The following is an 18,675-nucleotide window of genomic DNA, read 5'->3' as shown; positions in this document are numbered from 1 at the left end:
TCGCTGTCTCTCTCCGTGTGAGCCTTCAAGGGTCAAAGGTCGCTCTCTCGCTGTCTCTCTCCGTGTGAGCCCTCAAGGGTCGCTCTCTCGCTGTCTCTCTCTGTGTGAGCCCTCAAGGGTCAAGGGTCGCTCTCTCGCTGTCTCTCTCTGTGTGAGCCCTCAAGGGTCAAGGGTCGCTCTCTCGCTGTGTCTCTCCGTGTGAGCCTTCAAGGGTCAAAGGTCGCTCTCTCGCTGTCTCTCTCTGTGTGAGCCCTCAAGGGTCAAGGGTCGCTCTCTCGCTGTCTCTCTCCGTGTGAGCCTTCAAGGGTCAAAGGTCGCTCTCTCGCTGTCTCTCTCCGTGTGAGCCCTCAAGGGTCGCTCTCTCGCTGTCTCTCTCTGTGTGAGCCCTCAAGGGTCAAGGGTCGCTCTCTCGCTGTCTCTCTCCGTGTGAGCCTTCAAGGGTCAAAAGTCGCTCTCTCGCTGTCTCTCTCCGTGTGAGCCCTCAAGGGTCGCTCTCTCGCTGTCTCTCTTTGTGTGAGTTCCCAAGGGACAAGGATCGCTCTCTCGCTGTCTCTCTCCGTGTGAACCCTCACGGGACAAGGGTCGCTCTCTCGCTCTCTCTCTCCGTGTGAGCCCTCAAGGGTCAAGGGTCGCTCTCTCGCTGTCTCTCTCGCTGTCTCTCTCTCTGTGTGAGCCCTCAAGGGACAAGGATCGCTCCCTCGCGCTCTCGCTCTCTCGCTCTCTCTCCGTCGTTTCTCAAACACGTCGGCGGCCGTGGCCTTCCCTCTACTCGGCCCTCTCGGTGATGTCACTCATCAGGTTCTCCTCCAAGTTGCATCCAGACGTTTCAAATTGCTTACGCGATTTAATTCGCCGTCTTCCTCGGCCGGCCCCTTGTGCTTATAAATAAATAAATATGAAGCGTATAAAAAAATGATATGGCGCAGGTGACGTTTCGGGCTATGGCCCTTCTTCGTGGAAAATTGCAGAGAGGTGCTCTACAGAAGGGTCAGGGACTAAAACGTCACCGATACACGTGATCCATCCAGTGCCACGGCGCAACTGATGAGCGTGCTGCGGTGTCGTCGCTGTCCCCGTGTGAGCGCCACACCGCCATGGGTGTCTCTCGAGTCATCTGTCCCACACCTCCATCGTCTGTCTCTGTGCCTCCCCCACCCCCGTACGCTGTAGGAGACCAAGGGTGGGAAGACCTACTCCAAGGTAAGACCTTGAGGTTGCCGTCTCTTCTGAAGTCCCGAGGTCACGTCGCTATTGTGCCGTCGATCACCCCGTGTCGGAGACTAGTCCCGGAAGTTTATACGACAGAACTACTTCCCGAACAAGCTGTGCATTCAATTGCAAGTCGTGTGAGTCAAAGAGGTCAAGCAAATTTCCTGCTCGCGTGAGCGTTGATGCATCGGTGGTCACATCCCGTTTACAGTCCAGAGCCAGCGGTGGAAATTACACATTCCTATGGCGGGATGATGGGCTGAGACAGCCCCCCCCCATCACCCCCATTCTGGAATAGAATCCGCGACATTCAAATATATGAACCAGCTTGCCTGTTATACAGGAGGTCGTGGGTTCGATATCGATCCTGACAGTTCCATATTTGGAATTTGCATGTTCTCCCCGTGGTTGCGTGGATTTTTCTCCGAATCTTCAGGTTTTTCCCCTCCACATTTCGGAACGTGGGCTTAGAGTATTTGGCTGCTACTATAAATAAGCCGCTTCGTTGAGCTATCATCCGTGGCCAGGTCGCTTCTGAAAAAGAGCCGTACAGCTCAGAGGGCCTCACCTGGCAAAATACGAAGTCTAGCTTTAGTTTTTAATCGCGAGCCGCTCGTTCTCCACCACTCGCTCGGCGTGCGTCGGAGGCGTTGACGCGGCCTCGGCGGCGGTCGCCGTCCGCAGGGGGGGGTTTAACGAACGGAGGGGGGCCGGCGGTTCGTCGGTGCGTCCGTTGCGCAGGGAAGGAAGTGTACTCGGAACAAATCGTCGGTGGGGGTTGGGGCGATGCTGCTGGTGATAAGCTGCGCCGTGCAAATGAAGGCTTCGTTGGGGGCGAGGGTAAAGTCTGTGGACAAGTCTCGCAGTTACAGTCAAGATAAGGTTGTTTTATTGTTATGACCGGAAAGGCCTCGCCGAGTCTCATGGCTCTTCCAGCAGGGTCTTGCCGAGCGTTCGCAGTAGTGTGGCGCGCGACGGTTGCTGCGTGCGGGCCCCCGATTGAGTGATTTGGCGGCGTCATTTCACGGCCGGCGCACGACGGCCCACCCTCGCGAATTGCATCGCGGGATCTCCGACGTCCGCTGTGAGGCGGACACCGCATAGTGGTACTTCCATGGATACTCGACCGCACGCCGCAGTGTTAACCGTGGCGGCCGCTGGTTTCGAACCGCGAATATCGGCGACGGAGCGATGCTCTGCCGTGTGGCTGCCCCCCCCCCCCCGCGTGTTCCCAGTCAGGTTGTGTGGCTGCCCTCCCGCGTGTTCCCGGCTGTGATGTGTGGCTGCCCCTCCGCGTGTTCCCAGGCGTGCCGCGTGGCTGCCCCTCCGCGTGTTGCCCATGCTGACCACGCGTTGTTCTGCCCCGCAGCTGGGCTTCGCTGATGTGAACCTGGCGGAGTTTGCCGGCTCGGGGAGCACGTGCCGTCGGTTCCTCCTGGAGGGTTACGACACCAAGCACACGCGCCAGGACAACTCCACGCTCAAGGTGATGCCGCCGCGGCGGTTCGGAATCCCCGCGGCCGCCCTGGTTAATGCTTGCGGCCGTGTTGACCGTAAACGTTGGGGTTGTGTTTGCTTGCTTGGTTGCTTGTAGAGTGAGCAGCTCTTTGTTGTTGTTGTTTTTGTTGTGTTTGTAGATCTAGGTTCACACGCGGAACAATGTCGCGAGAGTTTTGTAAATGAGTACCTGGTTGCGGTGTGTAAACATCGCCACTAGGGAGACAAAGGCGACCGGGCGTGGTGCTGACCACCCACTCGTGTGCCGTTCCGGCCTTCGTAGGTGCTGCTCGCTAACAGCACTTGCCCCATACGGGGTACACTTGTCCTTGTGGTGTAGTGTGTCCACTCAGCCTCAAATGAGTTCCTGATGCAGTGTGTAGACGTCAACGCCGGGCATGTATGTATGTTGAACTTATTTCGCACCGTATGTAGCCAACCGTGCTAATCGAAGGTGCTTGGAAGAACAACAAACTAGCACACAAAAAGCAGTTCTAATGACGTGGGAAGCACGTTTGATTAAGATGACAGACGTAATTATTTAAAGGGCATTAGATGATCCCAAGAGTGATGATGATTAGGATTGTAATGATGATAATGATGATGGTTATTGCAACACTTGAAATAGCAATTATGATTACAATATTGATTAGGATGTTATTGGTGATTAACAGTGAGGATGACGATGATAACAGCGATGAAGATGATGAAGATGGCAGTGATGATTATGTTGACGATGTTGACGATGGTAACAGTGAAGATGACGATGATAATTACAGTGAGGATGACGGCAATGATGACAATGACTATAACAGTGTTTGTTGATGATGATACCAGCGAAGATGATGATGACGATGATACCGTTGATGATGATGATGATGTCTTCATCCTTGACCTTCAGGTGACCATCGGGATGCACCTCCTTTCCGGTGACCCGTGTTTCAAAACGTGAGTCCCATCGTCTCCCACGACGACCGCACAGACGCAGCGGATAGAACCTGACACTGAGGCCGATGCTTCTCGCTTACAGGGGGACGGCGCCGCTAGGCCGCGCCGCTACGGCACGTGGCACGCGGCTCGCGGTCGTTCCCCGGGAAACGAACGAACACAAAAACAACGAAACGAACAAAATCGGAAAAGTGCGGCAAAGAAGCGTGGAGAGTGACGCACGCTGGTGACGACACCGAGGGATGACAGGGAGAGGAACACCATGTGGGTTTGAGAGCGTACGAAGGGCTAAATGACATTGTCGCGGAATTACCACGGCCAAGGAACGGAACGCGCCCAGGGAGGACGCCCTGCGGAGGGGGCAGAGCGGTGAAATCCGATTGTTGCATTACTGGATCGTGACGGATGGCAACAACATGGGGAGTCCTTTGTCCAGCAGTGGAATGACCATGGCTGACGACGACAATGACGATGACAAAGTGAAGCTCCACCCTGATCGAGGTGCGTCCTCGATCAGGGAGGCCGTGCCGCAGGGCGGTGACGTCCTCACTTCACTAAATATAGCAGAGTGCACACGAGCGGAGTACGGCTCTCTTATCGCGCGGGCGCTCCTGCATCGACCGCCAAGTTCACGCCGCGGGGTCCTGCCTACGCGTCCGCTGCCCCGGCGCGTTTATCGCGTCGCGCTGCTCTGTGTTGTTCGGCACGATGTCTGACGTTTCGCTCAGGAACCTTTGGCCCGTCCACCTTCCGTAATTTTACTCGCAACGGTTACCGCCGAACGGTTAGGGGTTTCCGCTGAGCCTTTTCGGCCAAGGCGATGAAGTCGCTCGCCTCCCTGCGCGTGTGACGTCATCTCGGTATGATGCCACCCTGCTGTGACGTCATTTAGCCGTGACGTCATCTCGCGGTGACGTCACCCCGGTTGTGCCGCTTGGCAGCTGGTCGCCATCGTCGCCGATTAAAACACCTCCGGGGACGAGCGCTTGCCGAAGAGCGTTGCATCCATGCGTGTGCACGATTTTAATTCCTCGTTCTTGTTTGTCCGGTGCCGTGGCTCTAGGCCGCCGGTGGCCAGCGCAGTCGGCGTCGCGGTCGAGGAGCCTCTGCAGCCGGCGCTGCGCGGCGAGTCTCCCTGCGCCAACTCCAGCGCCGCCGTCAGCGCCGCCTCCGCCGCCGGCGCCTCCTCCTCCTCCGCCCTGTCCCGCGGCTTCAGCTCGCTGAGGCTGCCGCGAGCAAGCAACCCACGCCCGTCCGTGCTGCCGCTCGGTGAGACGAGCGGCGCACCAGTGTCGCGTTACCGTCGCACCCGCGGCGCACCAGCGTCACCCCAGCGTCACCCCAGCGTCACACCAGTGTCACCCCAGCGTCACCCCAGCGTCGCACCAGCGTCACCCCAGCGTCACCCCAGCATCACGCTCGCATCACGCCAGCATTACGCCAGCGTCCCACTCGCATCGCACATTCCAAAAAAGCGGAACTCGTGAATGGTGATTCGCACAGGGTAAAGGCGCAGCCCCTGCAATCGCTCACTCGCGTCACTGCTCGGGCCTCCGCTGGAACAGCGACCCTCGAGAGGGTACTTGGTCTGCTGTTTCACGCTGGGCAGATGAAAGTACGCGATGAAGCGTGCAGAGCCGCGCGCTGGGAATGACCCTGGACATCAGAGAGAGGAAGATGAGGATTAGGGAACGCACGCATACACGCACCCCGGCCGGCCCGCCAGCCGCGCGTTGGCCATACAGAGGAACGTGGAGTGGGCTTGGGCAGGATGCGTCGAGCGTCGCCGGGGCTCGGAGGAGGAGCGATGGGAGGAGCTACAACGACGGTGAGCGAGACTCTTGAAGTTGATCTCAGATTCGAACGGGGGGTGGGGAGCGAGTGGAGCGTTTTGGGGTGGCCGCGGTCTTCTCGTTCACGCCTGCGGGGAACGGCTTGCGGCAGCTGCAGCGGCAACAGCTGTACTACCAGGTGTAGCAGCAGCTATTGCAGCAGCTGTAGCAGTAGCGGTAACAGCTGTAACAGCTGTAGCAGCTGTAACAGCTGTAGCAGCTGCAGCAGTGGCGGCAGCAGCTGTAGCAGCTGGAGCATAAACAGCTGTAGCAGCGGCTGTAGCAGCGGTGGCAGCAACAGCTGTAGCACCTGTAGCAAGAGCAGTGGCGGCAGCAGCAGCTATGCCGCCCGGAGACACACTTTATTATTTCCTGGACGGGCAAAAATGTGACGAAACCGCAACTTACAAAACATTCCAGAGCGGGGACGCGTTTAGAAACAATACTGGGGGGGGGGGGGGGGGGCTTGACGGATCGCCCGAAAAAAAAGGTAAAACCTCGCACGGAATGAACGAGTAGACGTGAGTCCTCTCGCACGCGTTCTAGCCCCAGCCATAGGAATGTGGAAATTCCACCACTGACTCAGGGCCGCTTAGCGGAGGCGCAGGGGGACACCGCAACTTGGCCGTGACCTCGTCGAGAAACGAATACACAAACGAACACATCGTCGCCACCACCATCGTCGTCGTCACCACCGTCATCATCACCACCACCACCATCGTCATCATCATCACCACCAATGTCATCATCACCACCATCACCATCGTCATCATCATCACCATCGTCATCATCACCACCTCATCATCACCACCATCACCACCACCATCACCACCACCGCCACCACCATCATAACAAGCACCATCATCATCATCACCCTCATCTGCTCTTCAAGCAGGGGACGGTGTTCCAGTGCCCCGGGGGGGAGGTGCTTAGGGGGCGGTGTGTGTGGCAACGTCCGTGGTGGTGACCCTGGCCGGCTTGGAGCGGCGACGTCGCCACGCCAAATACCGGCAGCCTTCACCGCCCCCCCTCCTGCTCACTCACCGCCACCCCCACCATCTCTCCCGCCTCTTAACCCTCTAACCCACTCACCCACTCACCCCTGCCCCTACCATCTCTCCCTCCCCTTAACCGTCTAACCCACTTACCTACTCACCTGCTCACCCACTCACCCCCAACATCTCTCCCTCCTCTAACCCACTAACCCACCCACCCCGCCGCCCTCCCCCGTTTCCGGAGCGCGCCCACAATGCCGCGCGTCCCTCTGGTCGGACTTCATTCCAGCCACTGTTGTTTGCCTCTTCTGAGAGAATGGGCACTCTTTATTGAGGCACTCCCTCGCCTCGTGGTGAGCTCACACGTGGCGAGGAACCCTTCGGGTCCCCCCTTGGATCAGTGGTTCTCAGTAGGATCAGTGGTTCTCAGTAGGATGAGTGGTTCTCGGTAGGATCAGTGGTTCTCCCTAGGAACCAATGTTCGTAAATATTCAGACACTGACGTCCGTGCCCCTTCCGAATGCCCAGGCTCGCGATCCGGGGTGCGCGCCGGGAGACGGAATGGAACCGGCGCGGTTCAAACGACGGTGTCCGAGTTTCTCAAAATGCTGCCTGCATGCCTCCTCCGCCCGCCGCGACGATCGGAACGCACGGCGCGGGGCCCGTCGCGATCGCGCCGTCCGTTATGGCGAAGTCTCGCCGAGTGTTTTGATGACAATCCCCGACACAAATGTTCGTGGATGTAATTGACGCACAGGTGCAGGTGTTGGACTGCGAGAGGGTGGCACAATATCTCTTGTTGAATCTCACCGCTCGCACTCTCCCTCGCACCCTCTCTCTGTCACCCTCTGTCACCCACTCCCTCTCACTCTCTCTCTCTCCCTCTCTCTCCCTCTCGCCATGGCCACAGCCCTTGTGAACTCGTCGCAGTCTCCACTGCCAAGCCCCGAGGACGGCTACTTCACGCTGCCATCCCGCGGCCCCAGCCACTGCAGCCGTCAGCTGTCGCGTGTGTCCAGTGAGCGGTCGCGTGTGTCCGGTGAGCGTGTCATGACTCGTGGTGTGACTCGTGGTGTGACTCGTGTCGTCACTCTTATCGTGGCCACACATGACGCTGCTGGGATAAAAAAAACTACCGGCAAAATCAGCGCGATTGGGATCACATGCCGTGGCGTCGTCACGCACTCCCGCGAACACTGGGCAGGACCCTCCTGAAAAAGAGTCTTGAGACTCTGTGAGCGAGGCTCTCCTGGGTAAACGAGCTGCATCAGCGCTGCGTTGCTCGCTGGATATTTCCCCGAACGCTGCTGGGCCGGCGCTACTACAAGCGTACAAAGAATCTCTCTCCGTTATAATACTTTATTATTGTACCTCCTCCATTCCTCTAATTCTATGAACAACAGCTTTGTGGGAATCTAGGGCACAGCGAGGACAGAATTAGGATCTAATAATGTGGCGTGCCGACGCAAGTTCCCGATAACAGCTTTACAGACCGTCCCGGCTGCCAATATAAACGTAGCTGTTTTTATTTTACCAGGTAAGGCCCCACTGTAGAATATAAACTTAGCTGTTTTTATTTCACCAGGTAAGGCCTCACTGAGCTATGTAGCTCTTTGTCAGAAGCGACGTGGCTATCACAAATGATAGCTCAACGAAAGTGGAATTATCATCGAGTGGAAATTTATATATTCTAAACGTGTGTTTAAAAATGCGGAAAGAAAAAAACGGAGAAAGATCCACGTGACCACAGGGAGAATACGCAAATTCCAAATATACAGCAGGCGTCAATAGTCGGGATCGAACCCACAACCTTCTGTACACCAGGCGAGGTAGTTAACACTTCCCCCTCCGCTCCTCGGTGCTCCGTTCACGCGGACGGCACGGCCCCCCCCTGGCAGCGGGGGTCACGCCACGCATCGCGCAATCGACACCAGCGGGGGAGATTGATTTAGGAAAATTTGGGCCAAGTGTTTGGAGAACAGCTGCGAGCTTTACACCGCCATGGAGTGGCACGGTCTCTGCACATCCGGTAACGCGACGCCCGCCCGCCCGCTGGAGTCCCGAGGTCGCCACTCACGGCCGACCCTCCTCCAGTGTGGCTCTGGCGAGCCCCGGAGTGCAGCTCGTGCCTGGGTTCGTCACCCGTCCCCACCACAGACCCGACCCTCGCGCGCTTCTGAGTCAGCAGCAGGCCTGCGTAGATGCTGCGTGGTACAGTGCCCTGTCTTACACTGCATTTACGTAGCACCTAAATTCAACGGCGCTTTGCAGCAATTGTGAAATTGTATATAAGACAATAGTGGTCGAATAAGCAGTGGGGTTATTAAAAGTGGTGAAGTTATGGTGACAAGTTAGGAGGACAGGTGGGAGTGGTAAAGGAGGGGTTGTGAGAGGGGTTAGGGTTAGGGTGGTGATAGGGATAGTGATAGGGGTTGGGGTAGTGATAGGGGTTGGGGTAGTGATAGGGGTTGGGGTAGTGATAGGGGTTGGGGTAGTGATAGGGGTTGGGGTAGTGATAGGGGTTGGGTAGTGATAGGGGTTGGGGTAGTTATAGGGGTTGGGGTAGTGATAGGGGTTGGGGTAATGATAGGGGTTGGGGTAATGATAGGGGTTGAGGTAGTGGTAGGGATAGTGGTGGGATAGTGGGAGGGGGAGTGATAATGATGGGGCCTGGTCATAGCTGGGGGCGGGAGCGGGGAGTCGCAGTGTCAGGATGATGCTGGGCTAGGGTAGAAGAGATGGGGGTTGTTCTAAGGGAGGATCGGAAGCTGCAGCTTGTTGTTGTTGTTGGTGGAGACGGAACGAGTTCAACGCAATGCCGGTACAGTCCCACTTCTCGGCAAAAATCGATTCCCGCCACCCGACGCACGGACGCCGATTCCCGAACTGTCCGGTTCAAACCGTTCCGGGACCTCCCCTAGGTCGATTCGGCCCTAATGAGCAAAGTACCTGGTGAGGTGTGTAAAACATCAGCACTGGGGAGACAAAGGCTGCCACGTGTGGTGCTGACCTCACCACCGACTCGTGCGCTGTGCCAGACTTGATAGGACTTTGTGGTTGTCTGTACTTTGGATAGACTTGCGCCAGCCATAGCAACGTGGAATTTCCACCACCGGCCCCGCAGGCCTGTAACCAGGCACCAAAGCCTCGATTCGCCCTCGGGCGGGGGAGGTGACCCCGACCGTGAGCCGCAGAACGGCACCTCACGGCTCGCTGGGCCCTTCCCGCTCTCCCCGCCCGCAGGCTACAGCACGGAGCACTCGGGCTCCTCCAGCACCTCTGACCTCATGCCGGGTCCCGCGTCGCCGCTGCACAAGGCGGCGGCCATCACGGCGTCCGCGTCGACCCCGTGGATCGCGAGCCAGCCGCACGGCGCCGCACCGCCGCGGGGCCGGAACCGGCTGCCCCCACGGCCTCCTCCGCCCGCAAGGTGCCCCGGCAGCATCCACGCCGTGCCGCCACGCCGGGCCCTCTGGCGCCGCCGGCGCCACGGCCGTCGTGGCGTTTCTGACACGGGGCTCGTGGTGTAAAAAAATAAATAAAATTTCCCGACCAAAATGTTTGCGGAGCGCGGTAGTTCACGTGCAGCAGGTGCAGGATGGATTTGTGAGTGGTGGCGGAGGTGGCAACGGTGGTGGTGGCAGTGGCTGAGGGAGGCCTTCACCCATCAGTGGATTGATCATGGCTGACGACGACGGCGATGATTTAAATGCAGACATTAAAGACAAGCACTCGTTGATGGAATCTGACAAACATCTTAACGCTGGGCCCTCTTGAAAATGATTCATGAGAGTCGGGGTTTTTCCTGGGTAAAGTGGATTATTAGTACAGTTCAGTTGAAGTGCAACCTTGCACAAGGGCCGGGTTCGTAGTGCAGCGCGCGAACCGCTACACTGCCATAATACAGGTTTTTTGGGTTTTGTTTATGTGACAACCCTGACTAATTAGCTGTGTCGGGTGGTGGCGGGTTTAACGACGCATTTATGTATTTACGCGATCTAACCCAAAAAAACCTGTATCATGAATGATATTGGTCGCGAAAGCCGACGCGTTAACACGCTACACTACCGCTCCCCACACTGATGCACACACACGTGTCAGCAACACTGTAAGTCTGGACCTTCAAAAGGAAAAGTAAAAAATAGCCCACGTTTCAGGCAATGACCCTAATTCACGTGCCACGAAGAAGGGCCGTGGCCCAAAACGTTGCCCGGCCCACGGCTGTACTGACGAAGGCGTTGCCAAGGTAGAGGAGTCCTCCTCTTGAGGGAAATTGTGCAGCAGTGCCACCCGGTGGCCATCCGTGGTAATTGCCCCTCTCTGCGAGTCCAGCCGCCAGAGCCCACGCGTGCCGGTGTTGAGCAGGTGCCGTGCGCGATGTGTGTCTGTGTGTGTGTGTGGCAGACTCTCAACATAACCAAAGAGTATGGTGGATTCCTTCTAGTCACGAAAGCTTCAAATCAAGATTGTGTGTGTAGCGGTCAGCGCTGCGCTGCGCTACGAACCTAGCGACCCGGGTTCGATTCCCGCTCACGGCCAAACACCGGTGACGATTATCTGAACCGGTCCCGGGCCTCCCCTAGGTCGACTCGGCCTCAATCGAGTACCTGGTGCGGTGGATAAAAACATTGCCACTGGGGAGACAAAGGCGGCCGGGCGTGGTGTTGGCCACCCACCCCCTCGTGTACCGTTCCGGCCTTCATAGGTGCTCGCAAACAGCACTTGCCCCTACAGTCTGTTAAGGCTACACGGGGGATCTTTGTCTTTTGTGAGTGTAGGGGAAGCGACAACGTCGCAATTATCGCCCTGCGCTACGAACCCGGCGACCCCAATTCGATTCCCACTCACGGCCACTGACACCAACGCCGGTGACGATTATATAAACAGCTGCCTGGGCCTCCCCTAGGTCGACTCAGCCTCAAATGAGTATCCAGTGCGGTGTGTAAAAACATCGCCACTGGGGAGACAAAGGCGGCCGGGCGCGGTGGGCAGCGCGATCTTCCGGGTTCGAGAACCGCCGGCCTGAGTGTCACCGTGTGTGTCACTGTGTGTGTTACCGTGTGTCACCATGTGTCACCGTGTGTCACCGTGTGTCCGTGTGTGTCACCGTGTGTGTCACCGTGTGTGTCACTGTGTGTGTCACCGTGTGTGTCACCGTGTGTCCGTGTGTGTCACCGTGTGTGTCACCATGTGTCACCGTGTGTGTCACTGTGTGTGTTACCGTGTGTCACCGTGTGAGTCACCATGTGTCACCGTGTGTGTCACTGTGTGTGTCACCATGTGTCACCATGTGTCACCGTGTGTGTCACTGTGTGTGTCACCGTGTGTCACCGTGTGTGTCCGTGTGTCACCATGTGTCACCGTGTGTCACCGTGTGTGTCACTGTGTGTGTCACCATGTGTGTCACCGTGTGTCACTGTGTGTGTCACCGTGTGTCCGTCAGCGTGCGCAGGCGTCCGCCGGAGGCGTCGGAGAGGCCTGAGTCGCGGGTGGACGAGACGAGGGTGGACGCGATGGACGTGGTGGACCAGATCCTGCAGATGCAGGACTTCACGGCCAAGAGCACCAACGAAGGTCTTTCTCGTGCCCTTTTTGTCCTCAACCTTTTTGTATTTGTAGATTTTCGTCTCTTTCTCCAATTGCCGTCGATGAATTTGTACATTTTTTTGCGGGGGTGGAGGGGGGGCGGAGGGGGTGGGGTGGGTTAAGCCCACGTAATGATCACACACCATATTCGTGTCGTCACGTCCCCTCCGCCGCCCGACACGGCCGAGAAAATTTGCCACTCGGCCGCTATCGCCGTGACCGCCGTGAGCGTCAGGGTCGGGGTCATCCACTTGTGTCCTGCTTCGCTCCCCACAGAGGACGGCTTGACTCTCTTCGTCGGCCGAGACGGGACGTGGGAACTGCGCGGCCACCAGATCGCAAACGGGTAACCCGCATCACGTGCACACGTGCGGCAGATAACATACACACGTGCAACCATGCGACATACACACGTGTAACATGTAACGTGCACAAGTGTAACATGTAACATAAACACGCGTGACATACATATACACTGCATACTGTACTGGCACCGTGTGCGTTGCATGTGTGTGTGTGGCCTTGAAAATAAAAATATAATACTGTATACGACGGGCCATAGCCCCAAATGTCGCCTACTAATTCTGTTAACAGCAACCCAGAAAATATTTGCTCACCTGGCAAACTGCATCCAGTATATCCTCTCGCTGTGGATACTAAAGTCACTCACCACCTACTCCACTCACTCATGCACTCACTCACCCACTCACTTACCCACTCACTCAACCACTGACACGCTCACCCACTGACACACTCACCCATTGATATACTCACTTACCCACTCATTCAACCACCAACACACTCACTCGCCCACTCCCCACCCACTTACTCACCCACTGACACAAGCACTCACGGACTCCACTTCTTCCTCCGCACCGCTGCACTCTGGAATTCCCTTCCATCGTCTCTGTTCCCCCCAAGCTCTCATAACAAACCCCTCGCTCAGTTCAAGAGACGTGTTTGACTCTCATCTACAACAGCTTTGACAGCACTGTTTATCGCTGGCCGCTTGGTGCTTTAGGCCTTTGGACCGGCACCAAGCAACTGTGTAAAAAACACACAAAACCCCGATTGCGACACCAGGATCAATCTTCCCATCACGCATTGCACATCCTGTGACATCACCGCAGTGCCAGCACGTAACGATGGCTGGCGGTCCCCGTGCGCCGTCTCGCCTGTCAGGATCTCGCCAGAGCCGTACGAGCCGGTCGTGATCAGCCGGAACGGAGACGCGCGCTGAGCCTCTGGGCGGCGGCGCCGGCGGCGGCGGCGGCGGCCGCGAGGGCTCCTCATGGGCACGTCGGACGCCACCCACGGACCCCGTGGGCCCCCGGGGGTAGAGGGCAGCGCCACGTCCGCTTCTCAGCCGCCCGCGCGCGGCTCACTGGACGTCCAAGGGCGCGTCGCCGGACGCGAGCGCGGCGGGACGCTGGGCCTCGGGGAGGGCAGAGACGTCAGCAGAAGCGTCACAGCCCCGTCTCCTTTCACTGAGCCAGTGGTGGAAATTCCGCATCCCTATGGTGGGAGCCACACCATGCACGAAGTATCCACTGTTTGGTTGCCCACAAAGATGTATTCACTTTAATGAACCCTTAGGGGATAATGAGGTTATGAGTCGAGCCCCCCAAAATTTGAATGTCCACCGTTCTGGCAGTGGGTCGGGACTCCTCGTTGCGTCGACTCCAATGGACTTGCCGTTATTGTCCAGCTGCAGTGATTATCAGCAGCACAGATCTCTGTAAAATAAAACTATAGGTCAGGTAAGCATTTTCCAACGGCACATCTGAGCCGAGCCAGCCAAGGTACAGTTGGTTTTTCCCCACTGGCTGTTTGCTGAGCCGAACAGCGAGCCAAAACGTGACACCACTGCTTGCCTCACAATACGACGTCTGAATCTGGCTCGGGGCCAAGCAGGGCCAGGGGTGTGGCTAACGACGCGTTGGATGCATGCGACGTCACAGTAGTCAAGCAAGTGTGACGTGTAACCACGCCGTCTACGAGCGGCTCGACCCGTTCACGACACGAGAAGTCGGTGGCACGGCTCGGCTCGGCTTCTACAGTGGATAAACTACCGGGCGCCTCTTGAACCGTGCACCAGGCTGGCTCGGCATGGCCCCGGCACGGCCCCGGCCCCGGCACGGCTCGGCTGTGCAGCGGAAAAGCCATGTGGGATTTATTCGGTCGAAGCCGGGCTCCAGCCAGCTGGAATATAATTTACCATTTCATCTCGATAACTGTAAACGGTAATTTTTTAAAAAATGTGAGTGTAACAAGAGGTTTAGGTCACTTTTTTTAACGAAACAACAATTGAGCTGCTTTGACTTGATATGGGCCGTAGGGGCTTTTTCAAGCCAACAGCGAAAATTTAGCGTTTTTGTTTTGAGGCGTTTTAAGTTTCACCGTTGCCTACCGATTGTGCCGAGTGTTGACAAGGTTACCGCTCGGCGTTTATATATAAAAACAAAGGTCGCCGTAGAGCTTGCAACAGGCTGTTGGGGAGCGGCAGTGTCGTTGGTAGCGCATAGTGCTACACACACACACAAACAATTTGCCTTTGCTACTGCAAGTGCCAAGGTGCCAATGTCCTGTAGAAGGCCTCCACAGGGGGAGAATGCCTTCTCCGAAGCCAATGAATGCACTTTCCCTGTCGTGCCAAGAATCCAGAATTTCGATCAATTAGCTGGGAGCCCAGAGAGAGACCAAACCTGCCCGGACCGCGCCCGACCTCGTCATGTTCTCAGAAGCTAAGCAGGGATTTTGAGCCTGGTTAGTACTTGGATGGGAGACCATCACCAGGGCCTTGCCAGCCGCTTTGGTGTGGGGTGTGCGTTGGCAGTGCCGAGTGTCCCCCTCGTAGGCGTGAGTTGTCTCCAGGCTCTCCAGGATTCCTCCCACATGAAGCCGAACACTCCTTGGTCACCGTTGCATTGGCCAAGCATACCATTGCAGGACGCTCCTGGTGAAGAGTCTTGAGACTCACCGCGTCATTTCCCTGGGTAATTATTGGCCATGTTTTTTTTACTTGCACAGGAGAGCTCCTCTTACCCGTGGTGATGTGGGGTACCGTTATCGCGTGTCCTGTTATTCGCGATTTTACTCCCCGCTCGTTTGTGGCACAAAGTAATCACGGACAATCGGACGGCTATGGCCACGGACTTATCCCGTCTTGTCTTCAGCAGTGGAGACCAAGCGTACACAGGTCGCGCACCCGTTTATTTTCAGCGTCAGCAGTGGAAAAAAAAAGCAGTGCACACACCGCTGCAGTCGCTACATAGCGACCGTACTTGTACGTATATCGCGGTGATTGGGTGATAAATATGTTGTTTATCGCTCCGCGGTAGTGGGGCATTCCGTGTGGGAACGTTGATTTGTAAGCGCACGTTCAGCACGCGCGTCGCATACGGACAGCGTCGGTGCGTTAGTCTTGTTTACAGCGACGTCCCCGAGCCCTCTGCCGGTCCTACTTGCTGTGCTGCGTACAGCGGCGTCCGGTAGACGGGTGCCAGCGAAGTTCGTGTCCCATCGGGAGGCCACGCGCGGTGGCCGTTCTGGAGCGGGTCAAGCCCACCCCGTCCCCCCACGTGGGCCGCGTGCGGGAAGAGTAGGCCAAAGCACCTTCTGTGCGGAGCGACTCTCCCTCGGGAGCTTGCCTCCAGGAGTTGTGGAGACGACGGCCCTTCCGCCAGCAGTGGCGCGAGCGGGAAATTGCAGGGCAGCGCCTCTGCCGTTTTGGCGAAGACGGTGACGTTCCAGCGACTTTGCGGACCTCAACGCCGCCGACGACGGTGGTGGTGGTGACGACGACGACGACGACAGTAGTTGTTTATTTTTTTAACGCTTTCTAAGCGGCGCTCTCTCAGCCTCGTCTACCATCCCCTGTGCGGGCACAGGGGTGGAGATCGCGAGAGAGTTGTCGGAGGGTGGCGGAGTTTGGGGAATGTTCTAGACACGAGAAGAAGAAGAAGAAGAAGAAAAAGAAGAAGAAAGAAGGCAAACGCTTGCTCTTCTGCTGGTTCAGAAATGATGTTTACACAACGTTAGAGGGGGGTGAGGGGTTAGTGGGGGAGTAGTTACTAGTGGGGAGGGCTCAATGTGTTGAGACTCAGACACAGGGAAGGAGGATTTATATGGACACCGTCGCGTTGCGCTGCGACACCCTCGTATCCCCGTGTTACCGATCGCAGAACTCGGCGGGAGCAATATCGATCAACCGGGGCCCACACGCGAGCGATGAGTCGCGTGCAACCAAATTGCGCGCGACTCATAGGTGGACGCGTGTCTGCAACCGGTTGCAGGGAGCAGCGGCGCAAACCGGTCGCTGCCGCTCTCACGGTCGAGGTGGACGCGGCTGTGAAGCGTCTGCCTGGCTTGGCGATTCGTAGCGATGCGACGCATCGGCGAGCGGATTTGGCCGGGCAGCTTCGTCGGCTCGGCTGTGGACGCGGCTCTGGAGGGCATGGAATCGAATAACCCGAGCGGCAACTTGTAATCTGTCCACCTTAGAGGGAGCGTCTGTCTCGCTCGCTCTTCTGGTCATGTCGCGCCTTGGCCGGCGCGAAGTCCGACGTTTCACGCCCTCCGGATGCTTGCCGGCACAACGCCGCACAGGCGCAGTCGTGAACGATGATATTGACGCGTGTCGCTGTGGTAAGACAAGGTGGCACGCGGCTGGTAGCCACAGGCAAAGCGACGGGGGTATACTGGATGTGGTGTGCCGGGTGCGGATATACTTTTGTTCGGGTCGGTGACCCCGCCCTCTGTTCATTTAAACTACTGATATCCTAAACAGATGCTGTATATGGGAATAGGTTATGGGATTGTCATATGCGATATTAAACTCTGATAGTACTGTCGATAGGTGGTGTTTGTATTGTGTTACATGGCCACTGCTTCGTTGTCACGGAATGTTGGGCCACCCTTGATATTCCTGAAATAAAATAACTTACAAATCGACTGGTGTCCTGGTAAGACTTGATAACCCGCAAAACCTCGCTGCCCCAGAACGCAGTGTCGAGGTACGGAGGTTTTTGCGTGGATTGAGTGGATGAAATGTGCTGTTACATTCTGCCACTTTCGGTGGTGGGGAGATGATGCCACTAAGCTCTTTCAACGCGGAGCGCAAAGAGTTCCAATGAAGCGAGCATGGTTACTCTTCGACAAAAGACACCGAGCGGCGTGGCGAAGTGTGGGCCGAACACAACCTCTCACGGCCCTCGTCCAGCAGTGGATGGAACAAGCGGGCCGCGCGCACGTTTGGCGTCAGTTCGCGCTCCCCCTTACCCACCCCGCCAACCTTGGTTCCTGCGACACCGTGGGCGAGACGGAGGCCCCCTGTCCTGAGTCGGCGTCTGTGAGACTCACCGAGGCCGCGTCTCGTTCGCGAGAAACCTCCTCGTACACGCGTCGATACTCGCGGGACATCGCTCGCTCTCAGACCCCGTGCTCTCTGACTGACGACAACGATTGGCGACGTTTCGAGCAGTGGCCATTATCAGGAGAAGCTAGCCGCCGAAATTCGCGCGGCAGACGTCGTTTTCTTGTTAAGGCCACGCGTGCGCGTCGCGTTTGTTGTTGTTGTTGACGAATGGTGCCGAGTTGCTGTTGTTGTTGGCTGTGCTTGTGCGCCACTGCCCCTGCAGCAGCAGCAGCATCGCGAAACAATTTGTTTAGTCAAATGTGTTTTTTTGTCGAATGTTAACCGTATATATACTGTGTTGATACGAGTGAAAACTGTGATGAAAACGTAAAACGTCGTGTTGTAGCTGAAAGTTTGACGAAGCGGGTGTTGGGAGCAGAGGCAAGTTTGAATTGTTTTGGTCTCTGTCGTCATAATTCAAACAAAGTGTCACACACACATCGTGCATTTAAATTGTGTAAAGATAACAAAAAAACTGGTACACTGGACCAGAATGATCAAAATCTATATATTTCTCACCGGCTTTCCAATCAGAAATTGGGTCAATAGTCAACTCCACGTGACAGGCAACGTCTCATTCTCGCCCCACGCCTCCGACGGGCATTTCAAATGGGGGAAGGCGCAGCCCTGCAAGTGGCGTGCTCACGCCACTGCTGGGAGAAGGTGGCTCCACCAGCGGGAGCTCTGCGGAGCCCCTTTAGCTCAGCGCCTGGGTCAGAGCAGAAATCGCTGCCACGCAAGGCAGCAAGTCCCATCTTTAGTCCCGAAGTGCCCAAATATTTGTGGCCAATAATATTGTTTTTTGTTTGTTACCGGTAGCGCTTGGGAATTTGAACCTGGTTGGAAAAGTGTAAGGACATCTAACGAAAATATCCTTTATTCTCTAAGGAAAAGACCTAAGATTAATAGAGAATTGGTATTGAGAGCAAACAGGAGAGCGGAGTTAGACAAGGCTGTGATTTGTGCTCTACCGCTCTCGCGAGATGATTCTGAGAGAGGCAAGTGCGTGGAGTAGAGCCAGGGGTGGGAAACGTCCGCCAGGCGGGCCGTATGAGGCCCGCGAAATCATTTGGTGTGGCCCTGCCAAGGCAACCGCAGGCGGGACTCGAAATTCAATAAATCTAGGGAGCAAACCTGGAAAAGCAGTTGCGAGTAGCAACATCGTCAATACCAGCTAACATCACCACACGCC

General features: G+C 56.6%; 1 protein-coding gene across 2 annotated transcripts in view; it reads left to right on the top strand.

Moving 5' to 3' along the window:
- The window catches only part of EEIG1 (estrogen-induced osteoclastogenesis regulator 1), a 44,475-nt gene extending 27,455 nt beyond the window's left edge, over positions 1-17,020 (top strand). Inside the window, exons 3-11 of one of the 2 annotated variants that reach the window (XM_032972978.2) lie at positions 1,171-1,200; positions 2,579-2,695; positions 3,608-3,654; positions 4,718-4,923; positions 7,392-7,499; positions 9,725-9,911; positions 11,925-12,055; positions 12,344-12,413; positions 13,250-17,020. In XM_032972978.2, the coding sequence (XP_032828869.1) occupies positions 1,171-1,200; positions 2,579-2,695; positions 3,608-3,654; positions 4,718-4,923; positions 7,392-7,499; positions 9,725-9,911; positions 11,925-12,055; positions 12,344-12,413; positions 13,250-13,307 (954 nt within the window). In that variant the 3' untranslated portion in view covers positions 13,308-17,020. Of the gene's footprint in view, positions 1-1,170; positions 1,201-2,578; positions 2,696-3,607; positions 3,655-4,717; positions 4,924-7,391; positions 7,521-9,724; positions 9,912-11,924; positions 12,056-12,343; positions 12,414-13,249 lie in introns of both variants that reach the window. The other variant, XM_032972976.2, reaches the window with a different exon arrangement.
- The last annotated feature ends 1,655 nt before the right edge of the window (positions 17,021-18,675 follow it).

The sequence above is a fragment of the Petromyzon marinus genome, chromosome 50, assembly GCF_048934315.1.
Source record: "Petromyzon marinus isolate PM22_M1 ecotype Great Lakes invasive population chromosome 50, UKy_Petmar_22M1.pri1.0, whole genome shotgun sequence".
Taxonomy (NCBI): Eukaryota; Metazoa; Chordata; class Hyperoartia; order Petromyzontiformes; family Petromyzontidae; genus Petromyzon; species Petromyzon marinus.
The sequence above is the reverse complement of the archived record's forward strand: the minus strand, read 5'-3'. Positions and strand labels throughout refer to the sequence as shown.